We start from the raw sequence: 27,296 nt of genomic DNA, 5'->3' as shown, positions 1-27,296 counted from the left end.
CTGTGAATATATTATTTGTTACCCTTACATTGACTTTAAAATCATTCCACTCTTTCAGGAATGATTCTCACTGTGTATGCTCTTTTTGAGACTGAATTTAGAAGAGTATATTGGATGCAATATGTCTTTATTGTCACACTTTCCTACTTCTCTCTATTGTCTACTCTCCTCTGTACACTGTCCTACCTCTTAATTTTTGTGGGACAAAAACATGCACTCTGTTTAAATAGTAATGTAAACTCCCTGGTATAACATCCATACATTTGACACTTCAATAAAATGTAATGGTTTAAAGTTTCCTTTATATCAGAAGTTTTCATAATTTACATTTCAGGAGCTTATTTTGGAATTTGATTTTGACATCAGGAATTGAAGTAGAATACAAGTTTCTACAAGAAGACTGTAGATCCCAAGGGCTTATTTAGATAGAAGAAAGAAAATAGATACTCACTGTCAACTCTAAGTTTATCAGTGACATGAGGTAGAGCCTCTGGATAAAATATTCCTCTGTGGAAAATTGAAATTTATTTTTCAGAAGGTAGATCAGATGCTACTCTGAGAAAAAGGGTTGTTTAAAACGAGAAAGGACTAGGGACTCTCTGCGCCTAAAGACTTTGATTCCAGAGATCTAACACATTCGGGCATCCAGCGCAGCATCTAATAGCAATGCACTGGGACTGCGAACTGGGCTACAACTCTGCTGCCAGGGGGTGGATTTTTTCCTCCCCAACCTGTCTTCCTGCACAGAAAACGGCAAGTTGGTGGCACCCACGTGGCAGGCGCCATCTTCTAAGACTCCAAACCCAGAGGTATTCGGTTTTTACTCTTGGGGCTCCCAGGAACTCATGGGAAGGGGGAGTAACCGGCACGCCCTCGGCCCAGATAAATCCGGAGCCACTGAGCGTGAAGCGGACCCTCTGCACCTAAAGACTTTGATTCCAGAGACTTCTTACAGCAATGCACTGGGACTGTGAGCTGGGCTATGCAATTTCTGGCAGAATTTTCCCTGGACTTTATACAGAAATCCAAAACCGCGTGGACTTAACATTTATAATTGTCAGCAATGTGAAACGGTTCCTTTTGAACAGGTCTGACGTGGGGGCGAAACTCCAAATAATAACAGTAAGTTTTTGTTGAAATATTGAAGGTTATTAATGTAGCAGCCACCTCTCTGGACTGTGAACTAAGCAAAAGCCCCACGCTGGCCGACGCGGCGTGGCGTACACCATACTATGAGGCGCGGGAAGGGGGATTGTGGGGGGGGAAAGGGAAAAGAAAATAGGGGAAAAAAAAGAGTTTTGTACTTGTAGCAGTGGGGCAACATATCTCTCCATTCTCAGCAATGGATAACTAATTATCAAATGCTTCCTTGGTAGTAGGTCTGTCTCTCTTGGGTGGAAACTCCAACAACTATAGTGAGTTTTGTGTTGAAATATGGAATGTAATCAAGGTAAAGAGAAAATGAAATGAAATTCATTAGTTATACAGTAGGGGGTAGGGGGTGGGGGCAGGAGGTATACTGGGGTTTTTGGTGGTGGAATATGGGCACTGGTGAAAGGATGGGTGTTTGAATATTGTATAACTGAGACATAAACCTGAGAACTTTGTAACTTTCCACATGGTGATTTAATAAAAAGTTAAAAAAATAAAATAAATTAAAAAAATAAAACGAGAAAGGACTAAACATTTAGGACAAGTGAGCGTTAAGACATCATTTAAAACAAAACTCATTGGGAGTTTGCTTATAGAATAAGCGTTTAATAACTTGTATCAAGTAACCTCAGGGGTCCTGAGATGAAAGAAGAGTCACCTTTTTCTAGAACTGAATTCACAGTAGAATTTTTTTTTAAAAAAAGGATATTAGTCTGTTTTATCTTCAGCTTCTTTTGCCCCATGGAAAGTGGATTTTAGAGACACCCCAATGCCTTCATGTCCTTGTGCTTCCCCATATCAATGTCTGCTCAGAAGAAAGAAACCAAAATTTTCAAGCAAAGTTTTACTAAACACTGTCACTGTGTTAATGTAGCAGCCACCTCTCTGGACTTGCTCATCGATTTGCTCGAGCGGGCACCAGTAACCTCTCCATTGTAAGACTTGTTATTACTGTTCTTGGCATATCGAATATGCCACGGGGAGCTTGCCAGGTTCTGCCATGGGGCAAGATACTCTTGGTAGCTCTCCAGGCTCTCCGAGAGGGGCAGAAGAATTAAACCCAGGTTGGCCACGTGCAAGGCAAACACCCTATCTGCTGGGCTATCGCTCCAGCCCATTACTAAACACGTGCTAAATAATGTTTAACAAAGAGATGCATTAAATATTTTCTACCTTAAGACTACAACTTGGTCGAAGGCCCATGGAATTAGTATGTATGCTTTGCATGTATCTGACCCAGTTTCTATCTCTGACATCACATAGCCACTGAGCATTACAAGAAGTCAGAGGAGGTCCCTAAGCACCACTAGAATGACTCAGGAAGTCCCCAGCACCTCAGCACCCTCCAGTAGTCTATCCTTGGGCCCTACCATTAAATTATCAGCTCTGTGCTAGACAGGCCCCAGGCACTTTGCGTACTGCTTGGGAGCACTTCCTGCATCAACGAATGTATGTAGTTGAGGGGCCAGGGCAATAGCATGAAGGTCTAGAGCGCATGCTTTGCATCCATGACGTCCCACGCTTAATTCTTGGTACTTCAAGGCCTCTCCAGCACTGATGGAGGGTTACAAGACCCAAGCACTGCTGGTGTGACTCTGGCGGGCCCTGCTCAGGGCTTGAGGTGTTTCACATTGCCAGCTCTTAGCGTTGGACTTCCTGGCCAGGTTCCCTCAGCTTCTCCGGGAGCAATTACTTGTTTCCTGAGCATTTCCTGAGGGAGTAGATCCCTCAAAATTAATTTGAATTTTTGAAGATGAAAAAAATAGCTTTTTCTTCTTTTTTAGGCACTGTGCTTTACAATCTGTTCACGGTAGTTTCCAGCTTAATGTTCTAACATCACACCCATCACTGGAGACTCAGCACTGTTTCACCAGTGTCTCGGGGGTTGCTGCCACCTTCCTACCCCACTACCCTCCTTGGAAAACTCCGTTCTCTAGGCTGTCTCTCAGAGTCTGTGGCCACCAGCTAATGTCTATGCTTATTTATATTCCACATGTGACAGATTATTCTCTATCTATCCCTAGCCCTCTGAGATATTTCTCTAGCATGATACCCTTACTGTTCCATCCATCTTGTAGAAATTGCTGGATTTTATTTTTTCTTATTACTTTTAATATTACAGAGTAGTATTACTTTGTAAGTATGTATAATATATGTATGTAGTCCATGATATATATATATATATATCATTTGTATCACTTGTATCACTTGTCATCCCGTTGCTCAACGATTTGCTCGAGTGGGCACCAGTAATGTCTCCATTCATCCCTATTGTGTGCTAGTGTAGCCCAATGGCGTCTTTTGCTCCAGGAACACAAAGAGCCTCAAACCATTCGTTCAGGGTATTGACGAAGAAGTCTGACCATCTTGTAGGTGGGCAGCCAGGCGTTCTTTTGATATCCCGTGGAATCTAGTTGGTAATGGCGCTAGTCTAGGAGTTGTTTCCAAATTGCATTACATGTCCGGCCCATCTGATTTTTGACACCTTAGCAAACGAGGCAGCGTCCCTGATTCTTGATCTTTGATGCACGTGGGAACTCCGGATTCCTTCCCTCACTTGAGTGAAATGTGATGCTACAACCATAGCTCTTTCAATTCCTCTTTGGGAGACCCAAATAGCGTTCTCATCCTGTTTTCGTAGGGCCGAGGTCTCTGAGGCGTATATTAGTGCAGAAAGAATGGTGGAGTCGAAAAGATGTCCCCTGTGCCAGAGGTTCTTAGTTCTCTTAACAGCTTCTTCAACGCTCTTGAAGGCATTCCACTCTAATCTCTTCTACCTGTGCAGTTCAGGTGCCAGGTCATTTGTCATGTTGAGCTCTCGACCTAAGGACACATAACTGCTGCCTTCAGAGATGTTTGTTCCATTGAGGGCAAATTGAACATCAGGAACTAGTTTGTTTCTCATGAACATTGGCTTCGTGAGATCCAGCTGCAGTCCAACATTTCCACACTCACAGTCGAAGTTGGCCAGCATTCCCCCACTAAATTTTATATATATACATATGTATATCATCACCATCATCATCATCATCCTCCCACTGATTGTCGAATTTCTCGAGTGGTCTCAATAATGTCTCCATTCATCCTAGCCCTGAGATTTTAGAAGCCTCTCTTTACTCGTCCTTCCCAACAGTGCCACATTGTAGGCTCTTTCAGGGTCAGGGGAATGAGACCCATCATTGTTACTGTATTTGGCATATGAATATGCCACAGGGAGCTTGCCAGGTCTCCCATGCGAGCAGGAAACTATGTATGAGTATTTTCTATGTGCAAAAATTATTCTGCTTTTACTACTAATGATATAAATTTTATTTAAATAATACTAGTAGAAACTTTGCTTCATTCACCAGGAGCTCAGACTAATTGTATGACTGAAACCCTATCATGAACAACTTTTAACTGTGTATCTCAAGTGATTCAACAAAAAAAATTATATATCTCTATCTATCTATCTGTCTATCATCTATCTATCTATCTGTCTGTCTGTCTGTCTATCCATCTATCTATCTATCTATCTATCTGTCTGTCTGTCTGTCTATCTATCTATCTATCTATCTGTCTGTCTGTCTGTCTATTTATCTATCTATCTATCTATCTATCTATCTATCTATCTATCTATCTATCTATCTATCTGTCTGTCTATCTGTCTATCTGTCTATTTCTCTCTGAGCTCAGACTAAGAGTTGGGATGTGACTCAGAAGTAGAGCACTTGTCTTGCATGTGTGAGGTCCTGGGTGTGATCTTCACACAAACACCAAGAAAATAAACCTTACAGAATATGATTACTATTAAAATCAAAGTAATCATAAATCTCTCCCTAAAAAGTCTAAATTTCTAAGGAAAAGTGAGTGGTAGAACCTTTTTTTTCCAGTTTTTTGACCATACTTAGTAGTTGGCTACACCCAACTGTGTTCTCTGGGTTGTGCTAAGGGAGCCTGCCACATGCAAGCCAAGTGCATTAACCCTGCAACTATCTCTCTGATCCTAAAACAACTTTTTAAAATTCTTCAAGTTTCAGGCTTATGTGGGTTTAGAAATACATACACACACACACACACACACACACATACACACACACACATAACCATACAATAACCATAGGAGTACAACTGTCTTTGTGAAATAGTGTGGGCCCTTAGGGTAGATCCCCAAAGTGGAATTGGAGGGTGATATTGAAAGTTCTGAACTTTTTGACAAGTCTTTATGCTGTTTTTCATAGAGGCTAAACCAGATGATATTTCCAACAACAGTTTATGAGAATTCCTTTCAAAATATAATATGACTTGGAAAAATCTCTAATTATGGAATTTCAGGCATAAGGAAGAGTAGTTACGCTCCCTGAATTACTAGTTACTAGTCATGAATTGGTGACAAATACACTCGAAAGTTTGTACTCTCTTTGCTGAGGTAAAATGAAAATCGTTGACTCTATTCTAGAGAAGTAGGGCCAGTAAGATTCAGTTATAACCTTTGAATATACATATTAATGACATGACCCGGGTCATTTTAATGTGTGACTAAATTTAGAAACAAATACCTTTTCCTTTAACATACTTGGAATAACATCAGATTGGTGTATACCTATTTATAAGGCCCGCTTTCACTCCTTCACAGGGCCCTCTCCTTCTCTCACGGAATGACTTAAGCTCCACACACATCTTTGTGTCTTTGTGCTGTTGAATGCAGCTTGCTTCAGAATTCATTTCTATGAACTTTAGTGGGACTGAGTCACTGGCAGGGGCCTGGGGCCACATGACTGTCTTGCAAAGTAGGATTTTTGGATGGCCACATGAATTCCCAGACTACTTGTAGGAAATTTGTTAACCCTATTTCAGGCCTTTCTTGCTCCCACTAAAGCAGAATACTTAAAAGACATTCACCCATTAGAGGCAGAGATGTGAAGGGCTGTGTTGGGAGGCTTGGGAAGCCAAATACAATAGCTGGAATTCTGGAGACATCTTGCCATTGGGGTGTCTTGGGAATCTCAGTGACTTGAGAGTCCCCGGGCATAACGTTCCCTCGAATTACATTGAAACGGATTCTGCATGAGGGAAATGAAATGACATTATGTGTAAAGGAATATTAAATACAGGTAGGACTATGCAAGGAAGGAGTGCACTCATGCTAGAGCCCTCATGAAGAGAAATATGGCCACACTCGGTATGTGGTGGAACAAATGCCTATCATCTGGATTCGGGGCTGGTGTTTCTAGGGTACCATTTGATTATGAGAGAATGAACAAAGATATGAGTTCCACAAGGAAGTAACGAGAGACTTGCTCTTCAAGCCTGTGTTTTCCTTGAACACATATCTCGCTGCCTTACCTGTTTATTTGCTTGCCTATTTCCACTCTGGAAGAAAACAGTGCTCTTTCCTGAACACACACTTCTCCTTCTCTCCCCCCTCAATCTTTCTAAATAATTTTCAATTAAAACTATCTTGATTCATAAAAAAGTTATTATAAATAAAATGGAACTCCTAATTAGTTGCAAAACAGCATTAATTTTATTTTCAGTTAGCAAATCTGTAGCTTTTTCGCTTGTATAGCCAGTAAAATTTACTTCCTCATTTAATCATAGAAAGAATTAAAAAACACAAATTTGTACATAACTAAGAGAATACACAAGTAAACCAGTTAAAACAGTTCCATATTGTTTTCCAAAAAGGCTCGACCAATCTGAATTCCCATCAGCAACAAGGAAAAGTCCCCACATCCACGCCAACACCAGTGTTGCTTTTGTTCTTTTGGATGTGTGCCAGTCTCTTGATGTGAAATGATATCTCATTGTTGTTTGATCTGCATCTCCCTGATGATTAGTTATGTAGAGCATTTTTATGTCCCTTTTGGCCATTTGAATTTCTTCTTTGAAAAAGTTTCTGTTCATTTCATTGCTCCAAGTTTTGATGGGATTGGATGTTTTCTTCTTGTAGACTTTAACCAGTGCCTTGTGTATCCTTGATATTAACCCCTTATCAGATGGGCATTGAGTGAATATCTTTTCCCATTTTGTGGGCTGTCTTTGTATGCAGGTCACTGTCTTAAGAACTGGGATAGAAGGCAGCTGGAATAGAGAAGGGATCACTAAGTCAATGATGGTTGGAGGGATTGCTTGGGATAGGAGATGAGTGTTGAAAGAAGATAAAGGACCAAACATGATGGCCTCTCACTATCTGTATTGCAAACCATAATGCCCAAAAATAAAGAGAGAGTAAGGGAAATTGTCTGCCATAGAGGAAAGGGGAGGGGTACAATGGGGGGGGGATACTGGGGACATTGGTGGTGGAGAATGTGCACAGGTGTAGGGATAGGTGTTCGATCATTGTATAACTGAAACTCAAACATGAAAGTTTTGTAACTGTAGCTCATGGTGATTTGATAAAGAGAGAGGATACCAAAATGGCAAAGTAAATAAATGAATAAAGTCATAGTTTCCAAGCAACAACAAAAAATTCCAGCAGAATCTTGGAAGAGAGCTGCACACTGCAGAGATGTCTCTGAACCTTGCCCCACGCTGATTTCACCAGAGCGCCTCAGCCTCAGAGGGGAGCAGGCATTGTCCCTTTGCCTGCCCCAAATGAACCCGTGCCGCCATACTCAAGGCATATCTTATAGGCTTGACCTGAACACCCACACATGAGAATGAATCTGCTGAAAAACCCAGGCGAGTGGAACCAGTGACCGAAAGCTCCAGGCCACATGGAGTCGGGAATGGGCAGCCCATCCCCACCTCCCACCCTCCTGGTTCCTGCCAGTCACACCCACCAACTGCCTCCAGGCGCTGTTTAAGCGCATTCATGGTCATGATGCAGAAAATAAAAAAAGAATCTCGGAAGAGAGCAGCTCACTGCAGAGATGTCTCTGGACTCCAATTATTTAAAATTTTGGAATTCTAGGAGCTCATGGTCGCATTAACAAGTGATACAAAGTGAATTATTTAACATCTGCCAAAGGGGCAGGCTTGAGTGGTGGTGGGAATATTTGAAATAGTGGTGGTGGGAAGGTGTAATGGTGGTGGGATTGGTATTAAAATATTGAATGTAATCAATTATTGTAAGGAACTTTATGAAAATAAAATAGAAAAATTTAAAACAATTCCAGCATGGAGGTGCTTTTGTAGATCATATGATCAGCAATTTGTGTTGTGTAATTTGGGATAAATAACATATTTTTAAAATGTTAAATTAGGCAAAAAGATAACCTTGTCTGTTGGTTCTTTATCGTGCACATTTATGTGGTGTAGAAAGGTATTATTTTAACTTTAGTATCCTAGGAAAGAAATGCATTTCTGAAGCTGAAGCAAAGCTGAAACCTTCTTCCCTGAAGCCATCACTGATAAGTATCTGCAATCATACGTGCCTAAACTATAAAAATCCACTGTGTAGCTCAGCCTGCAGATAGAGATGTGGCAAAGCTTGGGAGAGACCCCACTCTGATTTATTGGAAATCCTGGCAAGTCTATCATGAGTGTTTCCAATCCAAGGTAGTAGACACTTGGCAGTAAACACAAGACAATTGACAAGTCCAGGGCTTAGAAAGGTCTAGTAAGCTGAAAGGTCTTAAAGATCTTTTAAGACAATGAATCTGGTAATAGGAGGAGAGTGATAGCAAAGGATTTCATATTCAAGGTTGGTCTTTAATATAGCAATGATAGAAGAAAATCCAAGATTGATTAACCCCTCTCTTTCCACCTGAACTTCTGAGAAACATACCTTCTTCATGCTAGTCACTATAGTGTATCCTTGTAAGAAAGCAAATAAGTGTCCCAAAAAGTTAAATTCAGTGATACAATAATAAATAACTCTTTTCAGAAATTAACATCAATGTCAGAAATGGGAAGGCTAACAAACATGAAGTTAAAGTAACTATTTTAAAAATTAATTAATTAATTACCTGAGTGCATGCTAGCACAGAATAAAACATTAATTAAAAGAAAAGGGTGGGGCCGGAGCGATAGCACAGCGGGTAGGGCGTTTGCCTTGCACGCGGCCGACCCGGGTTCGATCCCCGGCATCCCATATGGTCCCCCAAGCACCGCCAGGAGTAGTTCCTGAGTGCAAAGCCAGGAGTAACCCCTGAGCATTGCTGGGTGTGGCCCAAAAAGCAAAAAAAAAAAAAAAAGAAAAGAAAAGGGTGAATTTTCACCAAGGAGTTCAAAGCAATAGAAATATTCAAAAAAGTCAGCTAATTGACACCCAAGGACAATAGATACAAGGGCCAGAAAGACTGATCGATAGCTGGAAGCCTGCCACATGAGCAGAGGGGAGAAGGCAGCTGGAATAGAGAAGGGATCACTAAGAAAATGATGGCTGGAGGAATCGGTCGGGATGGGAGATGCATGCTGAAAGTAGATAATGGACCAAACATGATGACCTCTGTATTGCAAACCAGAATGCCCAAAAGGAGAGAGAGAGTATGGGGAATACTTTCTGCCATGGAGCCAGGGGTGGGAGGTGGGAAAGGGGGGATATTGGTGGTGGGGAATGTTCACTGATGGAGGGATGGGTGTTTGACTATTGTGTGATTGTAATCCAAACATGAAAGCTTGCAACTATCTCATGGTGATTCAATAAAAATTTTAAAAAACAAAAAATAAATTTAAATAGTCAGCTAATTTTTGATAAAGCTGCTGAGAACATAAAATGGTGCTGGCAAAGTAGATAACGATGTATTAAAAAAAATAAAACTGGATCAGTAGCTCCTACCTTATGCAAAAGTCAATTCAAAGTGAATCAAAGATCTTGAGATCAGACCAAAACTGTAAAATATTTTGAGGAAAATATAGGCAGAACATTTTAAGTTCTGGATCTCAGAGTTGTCTTCAATGATACAATGACACTGGAATAGGCAACAAAATAAAAAAATTAATTTGAATCAAATAAATAAATCAGCTTAGTTTCTGCCTGACAAAAGAAATATAAGATAAAACTATAAGATGGATAACTAAATGAAAGAAATTTTTTTTGGTCAACATATCAGAAGAAGTGTTGATATTCTGGATATAAATGTTCTCACAAAGATCAGCAACAAATAATACAAAAGCCCCATCAAAAATGGGGAGAGGAAAATAACAGGGACTTCTGTGAGGAAGAATAATAAGTGGCCAACAGACTCATGAAAAAATGTTCACCATCTCTTATTATTAAATCCAAAATCAAAATTACAATTAGATAACATCTCATACTAGTGAGAATGGCACATATCAAAAATAATGTAAACAACTGTGAGAAAAGAAATCTCATCCACTGATGGTATTTGGTTCAACCTCTTTGGAAAACAGCATGAAGGGTTCTCATTAAACTCAGAATTGAACTATCAACCAGTCCGTCAATTTTACTTTTGAGTATCTACCCCCAGGACAGAAAAACATTTATTCAAAATAACATCTACACAGCATTATTTATTGCAGCACTCAACGCAATAGCTAAGATTTAGAATCAGTCCAAATGCTCAACATGTCAGTGGATCAGGATGATGTGGTATATATATATATTATATGTATATATACTATATATATGTATATATATATACCCACACAATGGAATACTATGCAGTTGTAAGGAATGATTAAATGTAATTTGGTTCAACATGTATGGAACTGGAAGATACCGTGTTAAATGAAGTAAGCCAAAAGAAGGACAAACACAGAATGGTGTCATTTATTTTTAGAGTAACCAGATGAGGGAATGTAATGGTTTAAATGGGGGCTGCCTAGATCACCCTTGACCCCTGAGTATAGGAAGGACAAGGAAAGAATTAGAGTGAAGGGGAAGGGGAGAAGAGATAGATGAGATGCAATGGAACGAGGGTCAAGGGGATTCATGTACATCCGTGGTGTTAAGGATTGATAGAGATGAATGTCCAAACCAACAGCACTGAAGTCACAGGACCCAAACTTCAATCACCAAACTTAATAGGTGCCTCTTAAGATGGCAGTCTGGGGCTAGGGAGGGCGTCAAGGGGGTAGGGGGCGGGGATAATGGGAACATTGGTGGTGGAAAGTTTGCACTGGGTGTTTTATCATTGTGTGTCTGAATCTCAAACATGAAAAACTTTGTGCCTGTATTTCACTGTGGTTCAATTAAAAATAAAAATCTGTAGCACTGTAGCACTGTCTACGGCCATACCATCCCCCCAAAAAAATTAAATTAAAAAAGGTTAAGAATAATGAAAACTCCCTGGAAGAATTATCAGATCCCATCAGAAGAGGTAATATTAGAACAATACGAAAATTGGAAGGTGAAGGGAAAAAAGGAAAGAATGCTTAGTTAAAGAAATAATAGTTACCAATTTCCTAATCCAAAGAATTAAACAAAATTCTGAAAAGCTGATAGACATACAAATTTCTAAATGTAAAAATATACACCAAGATGTATCATTGCTAAGTTTAAAAAAGTCAAAAATAAAGAAAAAATATTAAAGACTACTAGGGGAAAATAAAGCAACATAGAGAGACACCACAAATCATTAAGCTTTTCAACAGAAACCCTAGGAAATAATGAATCCCTATTCATTGTTCTAAATAGTGGAGACTTACAGCCAAAAATACTATCTCCTCCAAGTATTTATCAAATTATAAAGGAGAAAAACTGCTTTTCCAAATAAGAACTGATAGAGTTTACTACCACCACACATGCACTTAAATAAATGCTGAAAACCACCTTTTTATCGGATTTTTAAAAGCAAAAGAGAATTAAATCTGTATCTTGGTGATAAGTAAAAATATAGAATCTGATACATAAACAAGAATAAAATGAGTCAAAAACAAAACAACAATTAGCATTAATAAAGGGCAGAATCTGTTTAGTCAATCAGTGTTAGTGCAAAAAGATTATTTTTGAGAGACTTACATACTTTTCCTGGTAACCACAAAACAAAAATCTGAAACAAAGATAGTAAGATATTTAGAAAAAAAAGAATTAGGAGATTTAATCATCAGGAAAACTATCCAAATCTTAAGGAAGGTAGAAGCAAATGGAAAAAGAAACAACAGAAATATAAAAGCATCATCTATCAACATCAGTACTTGTGAATATTCTGAACTCACCAATCAAGACACAGGGTGGCTAGATGGGTAAAAAAGGAGAAGTCATCTAAATTAGGCATGCAAAATTCTCACAGCACCTATAAATAAACATAGACTGAAAGTGAAATACAAGATGTTCCAGACCAAAACTTCAGAAATAGCGGACATCGTATGTTATACTCACATCAGACAAAATAAACTTTTTTAAAAATGTTTTTTATTAGTTAATCACCAGGAGGTACAGTTACAAACTTATGAACTTTCATGTTTGCATTTCAGTCATACAGTGATTGTTTACATCCCTCCACCAGTGCCCATTCTCCTATACCAATGTTCCCAGCATCCCTCCCACCACCCCCAACCCAACCCCTACCACCCCACCCTGCCTCTGTGGCAGGGCATTCCCTTTTGTTCTCTCTCCTTTTGGGTGTCTTTTGGACATTCGGATTTCTTTTTTGAGAAAGTTTCTGTTCATTTCATCACTCCAATTTTGATGGGGTTGGATGTTTTCTTTTTGTGGAGCTCAACCAGTGGCTTGTATATCCTTGATATCAACCCCTTTTCAGATGGGTATTGGGCAAATATCCTTTCCCACTCTGTAGACTGTCTTTGTATTTTGGTCACTGTTATTTTTGAAGTGCAGAATGTTGCATTTCTTCTAAGGTCACAAACAGTTTTACCATCCTCTTCTGAGCAATTTTCCACATAGCCCTTGGGAAAGAAAAGCTGATAGACAGGATCCAGAGATCTTCCTCCATGCCACGATTACACTAAGCTGAAGAACACCACTGAAGCATGGCTAAGGCTCTTTCCCCCTCTAATCCTCCCCCACAGAACACGATGTCTTTCGGGTATCCCAGAAGCATGTACCTACTAACGTGTGTGTGATATTTCCTTCCCTCATATCTCACAAAGCTGGATTCTACCAGTAGGTTCACACACTCTGGAATAACTTTGCTGTCCCCAACCACATTTTGCTAATCTTAGAGCAATCCTAGCTCCAATCAAGTACACCCACAAAAACTCTCAAAGGTAGTTGTGGAAGTAAGAAGTCATAGAACCTTAAATAACGTTGAAAGTCCTTATGAAACCTTCATACAAAACTAAGAAACTAGATGGGGGCTGGATCGATAGCACAGCTAAGTGGCTGACACAGGTTCAATCCTCAGTATTCCATATGATCCCTGAAGCACTGCCAGGAATAGTTTTTGAGTGCAGACCCGGTAGTAACCCTCAAGAATTGCTAGGCCATGAAACAAAACTCAAAACAAAACAATACATTTATAAGGAACTAGAAATGGTCATTTCTTAATGATCAAAGGGAATATACACAAAAAATCATACTCTTAACCACATATGCACCTAATGAGAGATCTTTAAAATGAAAGATCATCAAAATACATAAAACAAAAGCTAATATACCTGGAGGAAGATTTTGACAACGTCACAATAGTAGATTCCTCAACACTGACTCATCAGTGCTGGATAGATCAACTAGACTAAATCTCCACAAAGAAACACTAACTTGAAGGAAGAAATGAAGAGGCAGTATTGTAAGACATTAATAGCGCCCTTTATGCCCCAACAGTTGAATACATAATTTTCTCCTGTGCATATGGAACTTTCTCTGAGATACCACATATGGGGTTACAAAACATTTATCCAAAAATCAAAAAGATCAAAATTATATCAATAGCCCTCTCTGACCATAATGCATAGGCAATAGAATTAAATCACAAAAAGAAATGAGGAAAATGTTCTAATACTTGGAAATGAAATTATTCTCTTCTGTATAACCAGTGGGTAATAAAGAAAATTGGAGAGGAGAGGCCATCAGACTTATAGCACAACGGATAGGGCATTTGCCTTGAACATGGCAGACCCAGGTTCAAACCTCAATATCCCATATGGCCTGCCAAGCATCACCTGGAGTTAAAGATCAGCAAAAACAAGTGCTTATTCTTGAAAAATAATAAGATTGGAATACCATTATCAATATTCACAAAGAAAGAAAGAGAGAGGAAGGAAGGAAGGAAGAGGAATGGAGGGAGAGAGGGAGGAAGAAGAAAAGGAGGGAGAAAGGGAGGGAGGAAGAAAAATTCCAAATAAACTGATTCAGAAGTGAAGCAGGAGACATAACAACATGTACTACAGAAATTCAAAGGATTTTAAGGGTTTACATCAAAAATCTTTATGCAACGAAACTAAGGAATGTAGAGGAAATGTATAGACTTTTGGACATGGATAACCTTCTATAGTTGAACCAAGAAGTAGAGATCTGATCAGACTAATAACTATCAAAGAAAAATAATAATTGTAATAAAAATTCTCCCTGAAATTAAAATGCCAGGTCGTGATGGGTTTACTAGTAAGTTTTTCAGAACCTTTAAAGAAGACTTGCTCCCAGTTCTCTTCAGGCTCTTTCAAAAAGTTGAGGAAGCAGGAATCTTCCCAGCTTCTATGGGGCAAACATCACTCTGATACCAATCCAGACTCTAAACAAATAAAAAATAAAAAATAAATACACCAAGACCAAGTACATTTCAGCTTAGGGTTTCAAAGATGGTTTAACATACATTTGTATGGTAATGTAATACAAATGCAAAAATCAAAGTAAAATCAATGTAATGTGCAATATCAGCTCTTTCACATGTGAAAAAAAATGAAGAAGAAGAATTGACACATTTTTCAAACCCCATGCATGAAAGTCAAATAAAAATAAATTACAAAAAAAATAAATAAATTACAGACCTCAATATCACCAAATCCAAAAGGGACATAGAGTAAAATATAAGCAAGAACTCTCCATGACACTGAAGCTAGAGGCATTTTTAAGAATGAAAAGGTAGTAACAAAGCAAGTGGGTGTCAAGATAAACAAATGGGACACTGAACTAAGCTTCTGCATCTCAAAGGAAAGAATCACCAGGATACAAAAATAGCCGACGAGCTGGGAGAAGTTATTGACCCACTACTCATCTGATAAAAGATTAGTGTCAGCCCCTCCTGCCACTGCAGAGATGTGATCCCAGGGGCGCACGCATGTGCGGCCCCTCCGCAGCTGCACGAGTGTGAATCCAGACCCAGCTAAACCACTTTGGACATGGGCAGCTACTTGCAGAATGTCTCCAGCCTGAGAACTAAGCCGCGGCCCCATGCCTGCCCAGGAGGGGAAAGGTATTTCTCTCTCTCGCCTCTCCCTTTCCGGGGATGAAGGGCATGGGGACCGTCATATTATGACGACCACAGATGGCATTTTACGACAAAACTGCAGCAAAAGGATGCGACGGTGCTCTTGGGAAGGTGGGAGGCACTGGCCCCTCCTGCTGCTGCCGAGATGTGATCCCGGGGGCCGCTCCACAGCTGCATGAGCATAAATCCAGACCCAGCTAAACCACTTTCGACATGGGGAGCTACTTGCAGAATGTCTCCAGCCTGAGCACTAAGCCTCAGCCCCATACCCGCCCAGGAGGGGAAAGGTATTTCTCTCTCTCGCCTGTCCCTTTCTGGGGCTGAAGGGCGTGGGGACCGCCATATTATGACGACCACAGATGGGGTTTACAAGCTTGCAATGATCCAATATCCGGAAGAAATCCCCCTGGACTTAGTTGCTAAAGTACAGAAATCCAAAACCGAGCGGCCTCATTTCTCTTCACAACAGGTCTGACTCTAGTGGGGTACTCCTAACAATAATGGTGAGGTTTGTGTTGAAATATTGAATTTAACCAAAGTAAATAGAAAGTAAAGTGAAATTTATCAGTTATAAGGTGGGGTGGGGGTGCGGGGGTGGGCGGGATGGGAGGTGTACTGTGGGTTTTTTTTTGGTGGTGGGATATGGGCACTGGTGAAAGGATGATTGTTTCAGCATTGTATGACTAAGACTTAAGCCTGAAAGCATTGTAATTTTCCACATGGTGATTCAATAAAATAAAATTCTTATTAAAAAAAAGGTTAGTGTCAAAGATACATAACACAGATAGAATTTCACAAGAAAAAAATCATCCAGCCTCATTTAAAAAATGGAAGAAGAGATGAACAGAAATTTCCTCCAAGAAGAGATACAAATGGCCAGAAGGCATATGAAAATATTTTATACACAGCATTTTATATATTAAAATATTCTATATATTCCATACAAAAATTCTATATACTGCATTTCCCTAATCAGGGAAATGTAAGTCAGAACAACAATGAGATACTACCTCACACCAGAGAGCCTGACACTTATCAAAAAGAACAACTGGTATTGGCATGAATGTGGGAAATAGAGACACTCATTCACTGCTATTGGTATTGCCAACTGGTCCGGTCATTTTGGAAGGTAATACGAATATGCCTCAAAAACTAGAAATTCAGCATCTATGGACTCAGAAGTTCTATTCTTGAAAATAGAGCCCAAGAGACCAAAAGCACAATGCAAAAAGAAAAAGTGCAAAAAACATTTGTGCTCCTATGTTCCCTGCAGCTCTATTCACAAAATCTGGAAACAGCCCAAATGACTAAGAACAGGTAAATTAGTAAAGAAATTGTGGTACATATACACAATGTAATAATACTCAGCTATAAGAAAAGACAAAAGCATGCAATTTTCCACTGTTTGTATGGAACTGGAGGATATTGTGATGTATGAATTCCAGAACTGGGACAGAGATCAAATAATCTCTCCTATGTGGGATATAAAGAAGCAAAGTAAGGGAATAAGAAATGTTCAGAGGCAATGGAGCCTAAGAACTGGCCGACAGAACTAAGCTTACCATCACAGTGAGGTGAGAATGAATAGCGTTTCCGTGGAGAACTCTGAGACAGTGTGGAGGGAGGCAGAGACTGGTGGAGGGCATGGTGTTGGAATGCTGCGTGCATGAAATCTTACCATTTCTGTAAATCACGGTGACTCAAACAACAGATTTTTAAAAAAGAAACAAAAATAACAGTTTCATACATCTGGGGGAAATGTAGGGGGCTTTAAGTGTTCAAGCCACTTCTTATGTGCCTACAAACCAGTCGCTAAGGTCAGTGCAGTAATATAGCTGTCCTATTCCTGATCTAGCTTCCATTCTCCCACAGAAACTCTTAGTTGGGGATATTCAAGCTATGCTTAGAAACCCACACTTCCACCAGAGCATGTGTGGGTTAGGCCCCTGGCAGAAAGCAGGGTTCACCCAGGCCCTGATTCTTACCCTCTCGGCTTAGCCTCTAGTCTTTCTACTGTAATAACAGAAAGGAAAATGGAGGCAGAAGGAAAGGATTCCTCAACCCTTAGCATGGTAACTTCCAAAACTGCAGGACGGGCTTCTCAATATTGAATACACGTTACCCTACAGTTTAGCACTGAGATAATAAACATATTTCCTGTAAGTATCAAATTGTTATTATCTCCTTAAGTTTTATTTTAATTAGCCACAAGTGATTTGCAAGGCCATTCATAGTTATCTTCAGGAATAAGGTGTTGCTACACAAGAGTACCAGCTGCCATCCAAATTGTCTCTGGAGCAACTCTATTTACTCCCTCACAAAACTCAGTCCCACAGGCTGACTCTCAGGGTCTGTTATCATTAGCTATCATTTATTTGGGCTGGAGCGATAGCACAGCGGTAGGGCGTTCACCTTTCACTCGGCCCACCCATGTTTGATTCCTCCGCCCCTCTCAGAGAGCCCGGCAAGCTACCAAGAGTATGGAGTCCACACGCCAGAGCCTGGCAAGCTACCCGTGGCATATTGGATATGCCAAACACAGTAACAGTAAGTCTCACAATGAGAGACGTTACTGGTGCCAGCTCGAACAAATCATTTATTTTATTAATTTGTTTCTTTGTGTTCCATATATGAGTGAAATAATTTGATATTTACCCTCCGCGCTCTGACTCACTTCCCTCATTTATATGATACCCTCCACCTCTGATCAAATTGTAACAAACCACAATGTTTTTATTCATCTATATTTTCTGGGCACTTGAGCTTTTCTGAATCTTGACTATTGTGAATATCAGTTCAATGAACATAGTAATGCAAATATCTTTTCAAATTAATGTTTTTCGTGCTCTTGACATAGATGGTGAGAAGTAGAATTGCTTGGTCATTTAGAAAAATCGTTCTTTTTTTTTGAGAAATCTTCATAGTTCTTTTTATAGTAGCTGAGCCAGATGAATTTATCACCAGAGTGAATGAAGTTTCCTTTTTTAATCACATCCCTATAAATACTTGCTATTTATAATTTCTTTGGTTTATGCCAATCTCATTAGAGAGGTAAAAATCTCATTGTTTTATACTAAGTAATGAAGAACACTTTTTCATATACTATATGTCTTCTTTAAGTAAGTCTCTGCTCAGCTTTTTTCATTTTTTTCATGGTATTTCCAAACCATGGTATTGATAATATTTGTTAATTTTTATGAGTGCTTTATAATTCTTGTATATTCACGCTTTGACAGGTGTGTAGTGAGAAAATATTTTCTCCCACTCAGTAGGGTGTCTTTTTACTAGAGTTACCTTTGTCTTCACAGTGCAGAAACTTTTTCATTTAACATAGTTCCATTTATTTTGTCTTCTGTTTTCTTAGTGTAATTAAACCGTTGCAAATGCCGCTGAAGATGATTATCATGAAGAGTTCTGCATGTTTTTCTTAAAGGATTATATAAGTTCAATTATTTAATCCATTTTGAATTAACTTTTGTGTTTAGTACAAAATCAGGGCTCAGTTTCTGTGTGTGTGTGTGAACAGTTTTCCTACCAATAATTGTTGAAGAAGCTTTTTTGTTTCACTTCATGCACCTAGCTCTTCTGCACCATGCATTTTTGATTTATAATATAATAAAAATTAAGATAAGAAAAGCTCCTAACTCTTCTTCCCCCTAGATTGCTTTAGCTATCCAGAGAGTTTTATTACTTCACATATATTTTAGTATCACTTTTTCTATGTTCCTAAGGAGTGCCATAGGACTTTCAATAGGTATTACATTAAAGTTTTATAGTGCCTTGGGTGGAGAGGTCATTTTAACAATATTTTTTCCAACCCATGAACTAGCAATATGTTTTCATTTTTACATAACTTCTATTTTTTTGAATGATAATTTATAGTTTTATTTAGATGTATTTTGTGTCCTTTATTAAGTTGATTCCCAAGACTGATTTACTGATGCATTTGCGAACGGTATTTTAAAAATTCTTTTTCTTCAACTTCGTTGTTTGCATACAGAAATACAATGAATGTCTGAGTATTATTTTCTTAATTGACACAGTTTTGTATAGGTTTACTCTTTCTAGGAGGCTTCTGTTTGCTGTTTGGGAGGCAATACTCCGTGGTTCTCAAAGTCTAGTACTGACTCAATATTCGGGGAACCATGCAGTTTGGGGGACTGAATCCTGACCTTGTGTATACAAAGCATTTTCGCCAGCCCTGTGAGCCATCTCCCAGAATCTTTAGGAGTGTTTTGGTGTCACATTTTGGGTTTTCTTTGCTTATTTGTGGGTGTCATCATGTCATGATAAAATAGTGGTACTTTGATTTTTCATTTTCCAATTTGAATCCCTAAAATTTCTCCTTCTTACCTAATTGCTATGGCATAAACTTCCAATGCCATGTTCCAATGCCTGATTTTAGAAGAAAGTCTTCCATTTTGTTCAACAATATTTGACACAGAGATCTTTGCATCTGTGTTCATGAAGGATATTGGTTTGTAATTTTATTTTTTAATGGTGTATCTATTACCTCAACAATATTCTTCGGATAACCCAGTTTCCAATTTGCCCAGGCTGCCAGAAGTCACGCCTCGACCCCCTCCCCTCGGCGCCATCTTGCCACAGCCAACAGTGAAGGATCCAGGCCGTTCCAGCAGGCACTGCAAGCCGGAGAATGCTCCGGACCCCAGACCGGGCCAACAACACCGGGGTGCCAGACGATAAAGGTACAGCCAGCACGCCTTCTCCAGATGGAGCCCCCGTGACACTGAGCTTTCACTAACACGGCTCCGGTATGCAGGACTGGGACATCTCCTGATATACATAAAATATGCTCAGGAATGGCTCCGCCACCCCTGACCGTCCAATATCCCAGAGGCACAGAAACCAATCTCAGAATGTAGCGGCTGCTGGCAGATATACTCCTGGACTCTGAACTATGAAACGGCCCCATGCAGCCTCGGGAGGGGAAGGGTTTCTGTCCCTTGGCCTTTCCCGCCCTGGACAGCATGGCAACCGACATTGTTCAGAACCAGTTGGACAGAGAGGTGGGAGTTTGCAGTGATGGGATGAGATGCATGGCGAATCTTGCAATGGGAGAGGCAGAACCGGCCCTGCCTCCTGCCCAAATGAGACCCCGAGTGGTCACCCATGAACAGCTCCTGCGCTCCTGAACAGCAGTGATCCCAGCGCCACAGAAACCAATCTCGGAATGCAGCGGCTGCTGGCAGAAATACCTCTGGACTTAATGCCAGAATTCCAAAACTGGGCGGCCACTTTCGCGACTGTGCAACATCATATGCTCTTTGTTACCAACAATAGAAAACATACAATCTAATGATGCCATTCCAACAGGTCTGACTGTTGGGGGAAAACCTCCAAATAATGATAGTGAGTTTCCTGTCGAAAATTGAATGTAATCAAAGTAAGGAAAGAGTAAAGTGAAAAATCATCTGCCACACAGGCAGAGGGGGAGTGGGAGGGGGGTATACTGGGGTTATTGGTGGTGGAACATGTGCACTGGTGAAGGGATGGGTGTTTGAGCATAGTGTGACTGAGGCTCAATCCTAAAAGCCCTGCAACTGTTCTCACGGTGACTCAATTAAAAAATAAGTTAAAAAAATATTCTTCAGATATACAGTTATAGAGGTTGAGCCTCAACTAATGACAGATGTATCAAATCTCTAAGACCATTTTGAATATTGTGGTGAGAATTAGGCAAAATTATTATTCCATATAGTTAAGTGTATCTTTATGTTGGAACTATTTCTATGAAACAAACGGTTTTAAAATAATCCAAGAACTTAATTCTTGAATGATAATTCCAAAAACAGTGCAGTATGCTCTTCTGGGAGACAATCAAAAAATAGTTTACTTTTAACTCAATTACTTAAAGTCTCTGAAATTTTTCCTAAAAGTGTACAGCATGTGAAGAAACACTCAAGAAAATCTGTATCGGTAAGTATAAAAGAAATCGGTGTCACTTTCTGCCCCTCTCTCTGACTCAGTATAATGGAACCCCTACTCCAGAATTTATGACTAAGGAAATAAGCTTCCCTCTTTCCTCTACCATGGTTAGAGGATAGAGTTTCTCACGGAGAGATAGATTAATCTCATCTGTCATCATCTCTAGGTTGCAGAGACAAAGTTTCTTATGAGTACAACTATGAGGTAAGGGTTTCCTGGACTCCATTTAGATTTCTTTTATAAGACAGATATTTACTGCAGGTATGGGAGAAGGATACTGGGTTTTGATTGCCCTAATATCAACTTTGTCATGGAAGTAATTAATTCCACACACAAAGAGGCATGTGGAGACCAAAGTTATTACGCTTCATCAGGACACCTCCCATAAAATAGAAATGTCAGTCAGAAAGAAAAGAAGAGTATTTCTGCTCTTAGTCCCAAACAAAAGGCTCATTTTTCTTAGAAAATTAGATAACTTATTTTACTTCTAAACACAGTGGAGGTTTTTTTGGGAAAAATTAAGAAAAGACTTTTAATTAAGAAAAGTAAAACACAAAAGCTATATGAATTGAAAGCTATATGAGAGCAAAAATTAAAATTGTAGGTAGGCTAGTTAGTTACCAAGAGTGACAGGCAGCTTCTAAGATCAGAGAAATCTTCAAACTGGCTTCAAATACCACCTTTGCAAAGAAGCCTGAGTTTAATTAGATCATGCTACAGAATAATATTGCTCAAGTATACTGCTAAAAATTTAGTGCAATCTACATAAGAGAATACTATGCAACTGTCAGGAAGAACAAAGTCACAAAATTTGCCTGAAATGAATGGACATGGAGAGTAACGTGATGAGTGAAATGAGTCAGAAGGGACAGATAAGAATGACTGCATTCATTTATAATATAATATATATGTATCTATGCATATATATGTATAGTAGAAGGATAATATCCATGGTCAGGAAGTATAGGGGTTAGAAGGACTGGTCAATGGTCGAAACTAACTACAAGTCTGTGGAGGGCTGAGGGTAGGTAAGATAGAGAAGAGGCTACTATGACAGGGAATGATCACTCTGGACAAGATTTGAGGGTTAAAAGTAGGTAAGGGATATTCTTAATAACTTTTCAGTATCAACATTGCACACCACAATGTCTAAAAGGAGAGAGAGAGAGAGAGAGAGAGAGAGAGAGAGAGAGAGAAGAAAAGCAGAAAATCACCTGCCGTAGAGAGGCAGGCAGTGGGGGGTGGGGGTTATGGGAAGGAACCTGGGGACACTGGTGCTGGGAACTGGACACTGGATGGAGGGACGGGTGTTGAAATACTGTATGACTGAAATCCAAAAAAAAAAACCGATACAGATAGACTTTAATAACAGATCTATTTCCCCTAAGGAAAAATACTTAAAGTGTGCATTGACCTGTGCTCAATGGTTTTTTGTTTGTTTACTACTTTAAATATGACATTCCACTCTTTCCTGGCTTCTAAGATATCATATGGAAGTTCTGTTGCGATTCTCATGTTTTTCCCTTGTATTTGAGTGTTATTTTATCTCTTGCTGCTTTGAATAGTCTGTCTTTGTTTTTCAATTTTTAACATTTTGATTATTATGTGTCTTGGCATTGTTTTGTTTGCGAGTATTTTGTTCAGTACTTTTTTAAAAAAATTTATTAGTGAATCACCTTGAGATACAGTTACAGACTTACAAACTTTCATGCTTGTATTTCAGTCATACAATGATCAAGTACCCATCCCTTCACCAGTGCCCATTCTCCACCACCAATGGTCCCAGCATCCCTCCCACCACCCCCACCCCATCCCCTCCACCCCACCCCGCCTCTGTGGCAGGGCATTCCCTTTTGCTCTCTCTCTCCTTTTGGGTGTTGTGGTTTGCTATAGCAGTATTAAGTGGCCATCATGTTCATTCTGTAGTCTATTTTCAACCTACATCTCCCATCCCGAGTGCGGCCTCCTAGCACCCTTTGCTTGGTGGTTCCTTCTCTATCTAGCTGGTTTTTCCCCCAGAACGTGAGGCCAGCTTCCAAGCTGTGGAGTAATCCTCCTGGTACTTATCTCTATTGTTCTTGGGTGTTAGTCTCCCTCTGTTACTTCATATTCCACAAATGAGTGCAGTCCTTCTATGTCTGTCCCTCTTTTTCTAACTCACTTCACTTAACATACTTTCCATGTAGATCTACCTATATGCAAATTTCATGACTTCATCTTTTCTAACAGCTGCATAGTATAATCAAAAGTCTCCTCAGAAATAAAAGTACCGGTCCAGATGGATTTGCTAGTGAATTCTTCCAAACATTTAAAGAAAACCTATTGCCAGTTCTTTTCAAGCTTTTCCAGGAAATCGAGGAAACAGGAACACTCACAAACAGTTTCTATGAGGCACATATCACCCTAATACTAAAAGCAGACAGAGACACACACACAAAAAAAAAGAAAATTACAGGCCGATGTCTCTGGTGAATATGGATGCGAAGATCCTCAACAAAATATTAGCAAATAGAATCCAACAACTCATCAAAAAGATCATACACCATGACCAAGTGGGATTCATTCTGGGATACAAGGATGGTTCACCATTTGGAAGTCAATCAACATAATACACCATATCAATAAAAAAATATAAAAACCATATGATCATATCAATAGATGCAGAGAAAGCATTTGACAATATCCAGCACCCATTCATGATGAAAACTTTCACCAAAATGGGTATAGAAGGGACCTTTCTCAATATAGTCAAAGCCATCTACCACAAGCCTATCACAAGCATTATCCTCAAAGTTTGATACTTATTGAACCCTTGAATCTGTGCCGGCTGGTCAAGAAAGTTCTCAGTTGTAATTTCTTCCATCAGTTGTAATTCCCTTTCTTCTTTCCCTCTATTTCTATTATTAGTGTAATGAAGATTATTCCCCATGCTGTTAATTCTCACATATCTTACAATTTCTTCCATTGATTTCTTTTCTCACTTCTTCATTGGTGATGTCTACTATTTTGTCTTCAGTATTACTGATATGGTCCTTCACATGTTACAATTTGTTGCTGTGGCTTTCTATTATCTTTTATAACCCTTTTAATTAAATTTGTATGAACTCTTTGATACCCTGGAGCAGTTTATCTTTGAGGTGGTTGAATTTTTCTATCAATGATCACTTTGATTTCCATGGTCATTGCATGGAGCATTAATTTACGTTTCTCATCAATGAAGCTTGAGGCTTTATTTGAGCATGATGATGACAGGAGTAGGGTCCCTGTCTGCCAGAGCTGGAGAATTCCTTTGCTTCCCCATGGTTCTTAAAGGCTTGAGGGTACTGTGACTTGAGGTTCAGATTCCCAATCATTTGAGATACATCCTGTTTAATATTTTTCAGAACGTTGCTACTCCTGATAATCCATTACTCTAACAAGTTATGTGTCACTAAGATGCGATTTCAGTGGTTGTGCAAGTGATTAGCTAATATTTTCATTTGCATAGAGGGTTACTATGGAGGTATTTGAGGTTAAATATCAAGGTCAACAGTGCGTACAGTTCTGGAAATGTCTCATGGATGCATTAGCATCCATGCAGTGTTGAACTGAAGAGGCAGACAGCAGCTGGTCCTTTGGTCCTTTGCAGGTTACAATGCAGGGGTAAGGGGGAAAGGGCCAGAGCTGAAAAAGCCAGCATCAGCATTATGGGTCTGTAGGGGTGTGCCCTGAGTTACAGAGGTGGGTGGCTGCAGGGGCTTCCTCGGTCCAGCAGAGTCAGAAAGAGTTATATCTTCACATAAAATTTCTCCTAACAAAATTTTAAAATATTAGCAAGAAGCCTAATTAAACCTTTATATGAATATGGCCTCAAATGAATTTAAAATGTTTTATCTATTAAATAAAATTTCAAAGTATGTAACAAACTGGCATTTGTTTAAATGAAAATATATGTGTCCTTTTAAATTTTTTATAAAATATTTCATAACACAATAATAGCAACATAAGTCCAGTAAATAATGACTAATCCAATATAATTTTAACCAGAAAATAAAATAGTAAAACTGAATGGGAAATTAAGAATTAGAGAGATTTCTAGGGAGTCCCTTGGGAATATTTGTTTGGCTTAATAAATGAATTTCAAAAGATTATTCTTATATTTTAGTAGTAAATCCCAGTATGATAGAGGCCATAACAAAACACTTTAAAATCTATTATTATTTTGCAATAACAAAAGCAAGAATTGAATAACATTTTTTGATTGGACTATAAATAAAGTCGCTAGTATCATTTAATGAATTATAGTACTTAAATTTTTATTTTTCTTGAGGTAACATTTACATAACCTCCCTTCTCTAAAGAATCCATATCCAGTAACACCACTCCTCATTTCTCTCCATATCCTCAACCCCAAAACCCAGCCTCCACAGCTACCAATTTGTTTTCTTTCTGAACATTTGTCTACTTTAGACAGGGTATGTGGAAAATGATGAGTAGCTGCTATATATTTATGGAGGGAGAAGGTAGCCATACTCAAGATAATAATGACCATCTTTAACAAACCACAGCAATATCATTCTTTTTTTGGGGGGGGTCACACCCGGCAGTGCACAGGGGTTACTCCTGTCTCTGCACTCAGAAATAGCTCCTGGTGGTGCTCAGGGGACCATATGGGATGCTGGGATTTGAACCCGGATTGGCTGCATGCAAGGCAAATGCCCTACCCACTGTGCTATCACTCCAGCCCCATTTTTTAGCAATATCATTCTTAATTATGAAAAATTGAACACATTTCCTCTGAGATCTCATACACGGTTTTTCACGCTCTCCACTTTTCAATATAGTGCTAGAACTTATGGCTACAACAGTCAGGCAAGAAAAACAAGTCAAAAGGACCCAAATTGGAAAAGAAGTCAAATCATCACTATTTACAGATGATGTAATAATATACAAATAAGATCCTCCTAAAGAGTCTGCCAAAAAACTCCTAGAAACAATGAACCAATATACAAATCCTTGGATACTTGATTCTGACCCATTTCTGAGAGAGCCTATTTGTAGTCAACTACCATGCAGATTTTTAAGTCACTATAGCTTTATAACATGTGAAATTAGGTAATGGGATGCTAACAAATTTCTTACTTTTCAGTACAACTTCAGCTATTCATGGTCTGATTCCAATAAATTTTATTATTGACTTTTTTCTAGGTCCTTGAAGAATGTCATATGATCATAGCAATCGATGTTTGCTGCAACAAAGCCAAAATATGTTTGTGTGTCTGTCCAAAAGAAAGAAAGATTAAGAAAGAAATTACATATAAAGGAAAGCCCATAAGATTCACAGTGGATCTATCAAATGTGACTCAACCAGCCAGAAGAGAATGGAGGGATGTAGTAAAAAAATTAATAAAATGTATTTCAATGCATAGGTGTACCATGGTTTCTTCATCCATTCGTCTTTTCTTGGGCACTCAGGTTTTGTTTCCAGATTCTGGCTATGGTGAATAGTGCTACAATGAACATAGGAGTGCAGATGGCGTTTCTGCTGTGTGTTTTGGGTCTCCAAGACATATTTCCAGAAGTGATATTGCTGGGTCAAATTGGAACTCAACTTCTAGTTTTGAGAATCGTCCATATTGTTTTCCAAAAAGGCTGGAGAGATTGGCATTCCCACCGACAATGAAGGAGAATCCCTTTCTCCCCACATCCATGCCAGCAGTGGTTGCAATTATTCTTTTGGATGCGTGCCAGGCTCTGTGGTGTGAGATAATATCTCATTGTTGTTTTGATCTGAATCTCCTTGGTGATTAGTGAAGGGTATTTTTATGTGCTTTTTGGCCATTCGGATTTCTTCTTTGAGAAAGTTTCTATTCATTTTATCACCCTATTTTCTGATGGGATTGGATGTTTTTCTCTTGTAGAGTTCAACCATTGCCTTGTATATCTTTGATATTAACTCCTTATCAGAAGGGTACTGGGTGAATATCCTTTCTGATTCTG

At 39.2% G+C, this 27,296-nt stretch overlaps 1 protein-coding gene across 2 annotated transcripts in view; it reads left to right on the top strand.

Moving 5' to 3' along the window:
* Window positions 1-26,659, top strand: part of LOC129405727 (putative uncharacterized protein DDB_G0290521) — a 40,874-nt gene extending 14,215 nt beyond the window's left edge. Inside the window, exons 2-3 of one of the 2 annotated variants that reach the window (XM_055142923.1) lie at window positions 19,925-20,775; window positions 26,505-26,659. In XM_055142923.1, the coding sequence (XP_054998898.1) occupies window positions 19,925-20,116 (192 nt within the window). In that variant the 3' untranslated portion in view covers window positions 20,117-20,775; window positions 26,505-26,659. Of the gene's footprint in view, window positions 1-334; window positions 1,232-19,924; window positions 20,776-26,504 lie in introns of those variants that run through there. The other variant, XM_055142924.1, reaches the window with a different exon arrangement.
* Window positions 26,660-27,296: the final 637 nt, after the last annotated feature.

This window comes from Sorex araneus, chromosome 6 (assembly GCF_027595985.1).
Source record: "Sorex araneus isolate mSorAra2 chromosome 6, mSorAra2.pri, whole genome shotgun sequence".
Taxonomy (NCBI): domain Eukaryota; kingdom Metazoa; phylum Chordata; class Mammalia; order Eulipotyphla; family Soricidae; genus Sorex; species Sorex araneus.
The sequence above is the reverse complement of the archived record's forward strand: the minus strand, read 5'-3'. Positions and strand labels throughout refer to the sequence as shown.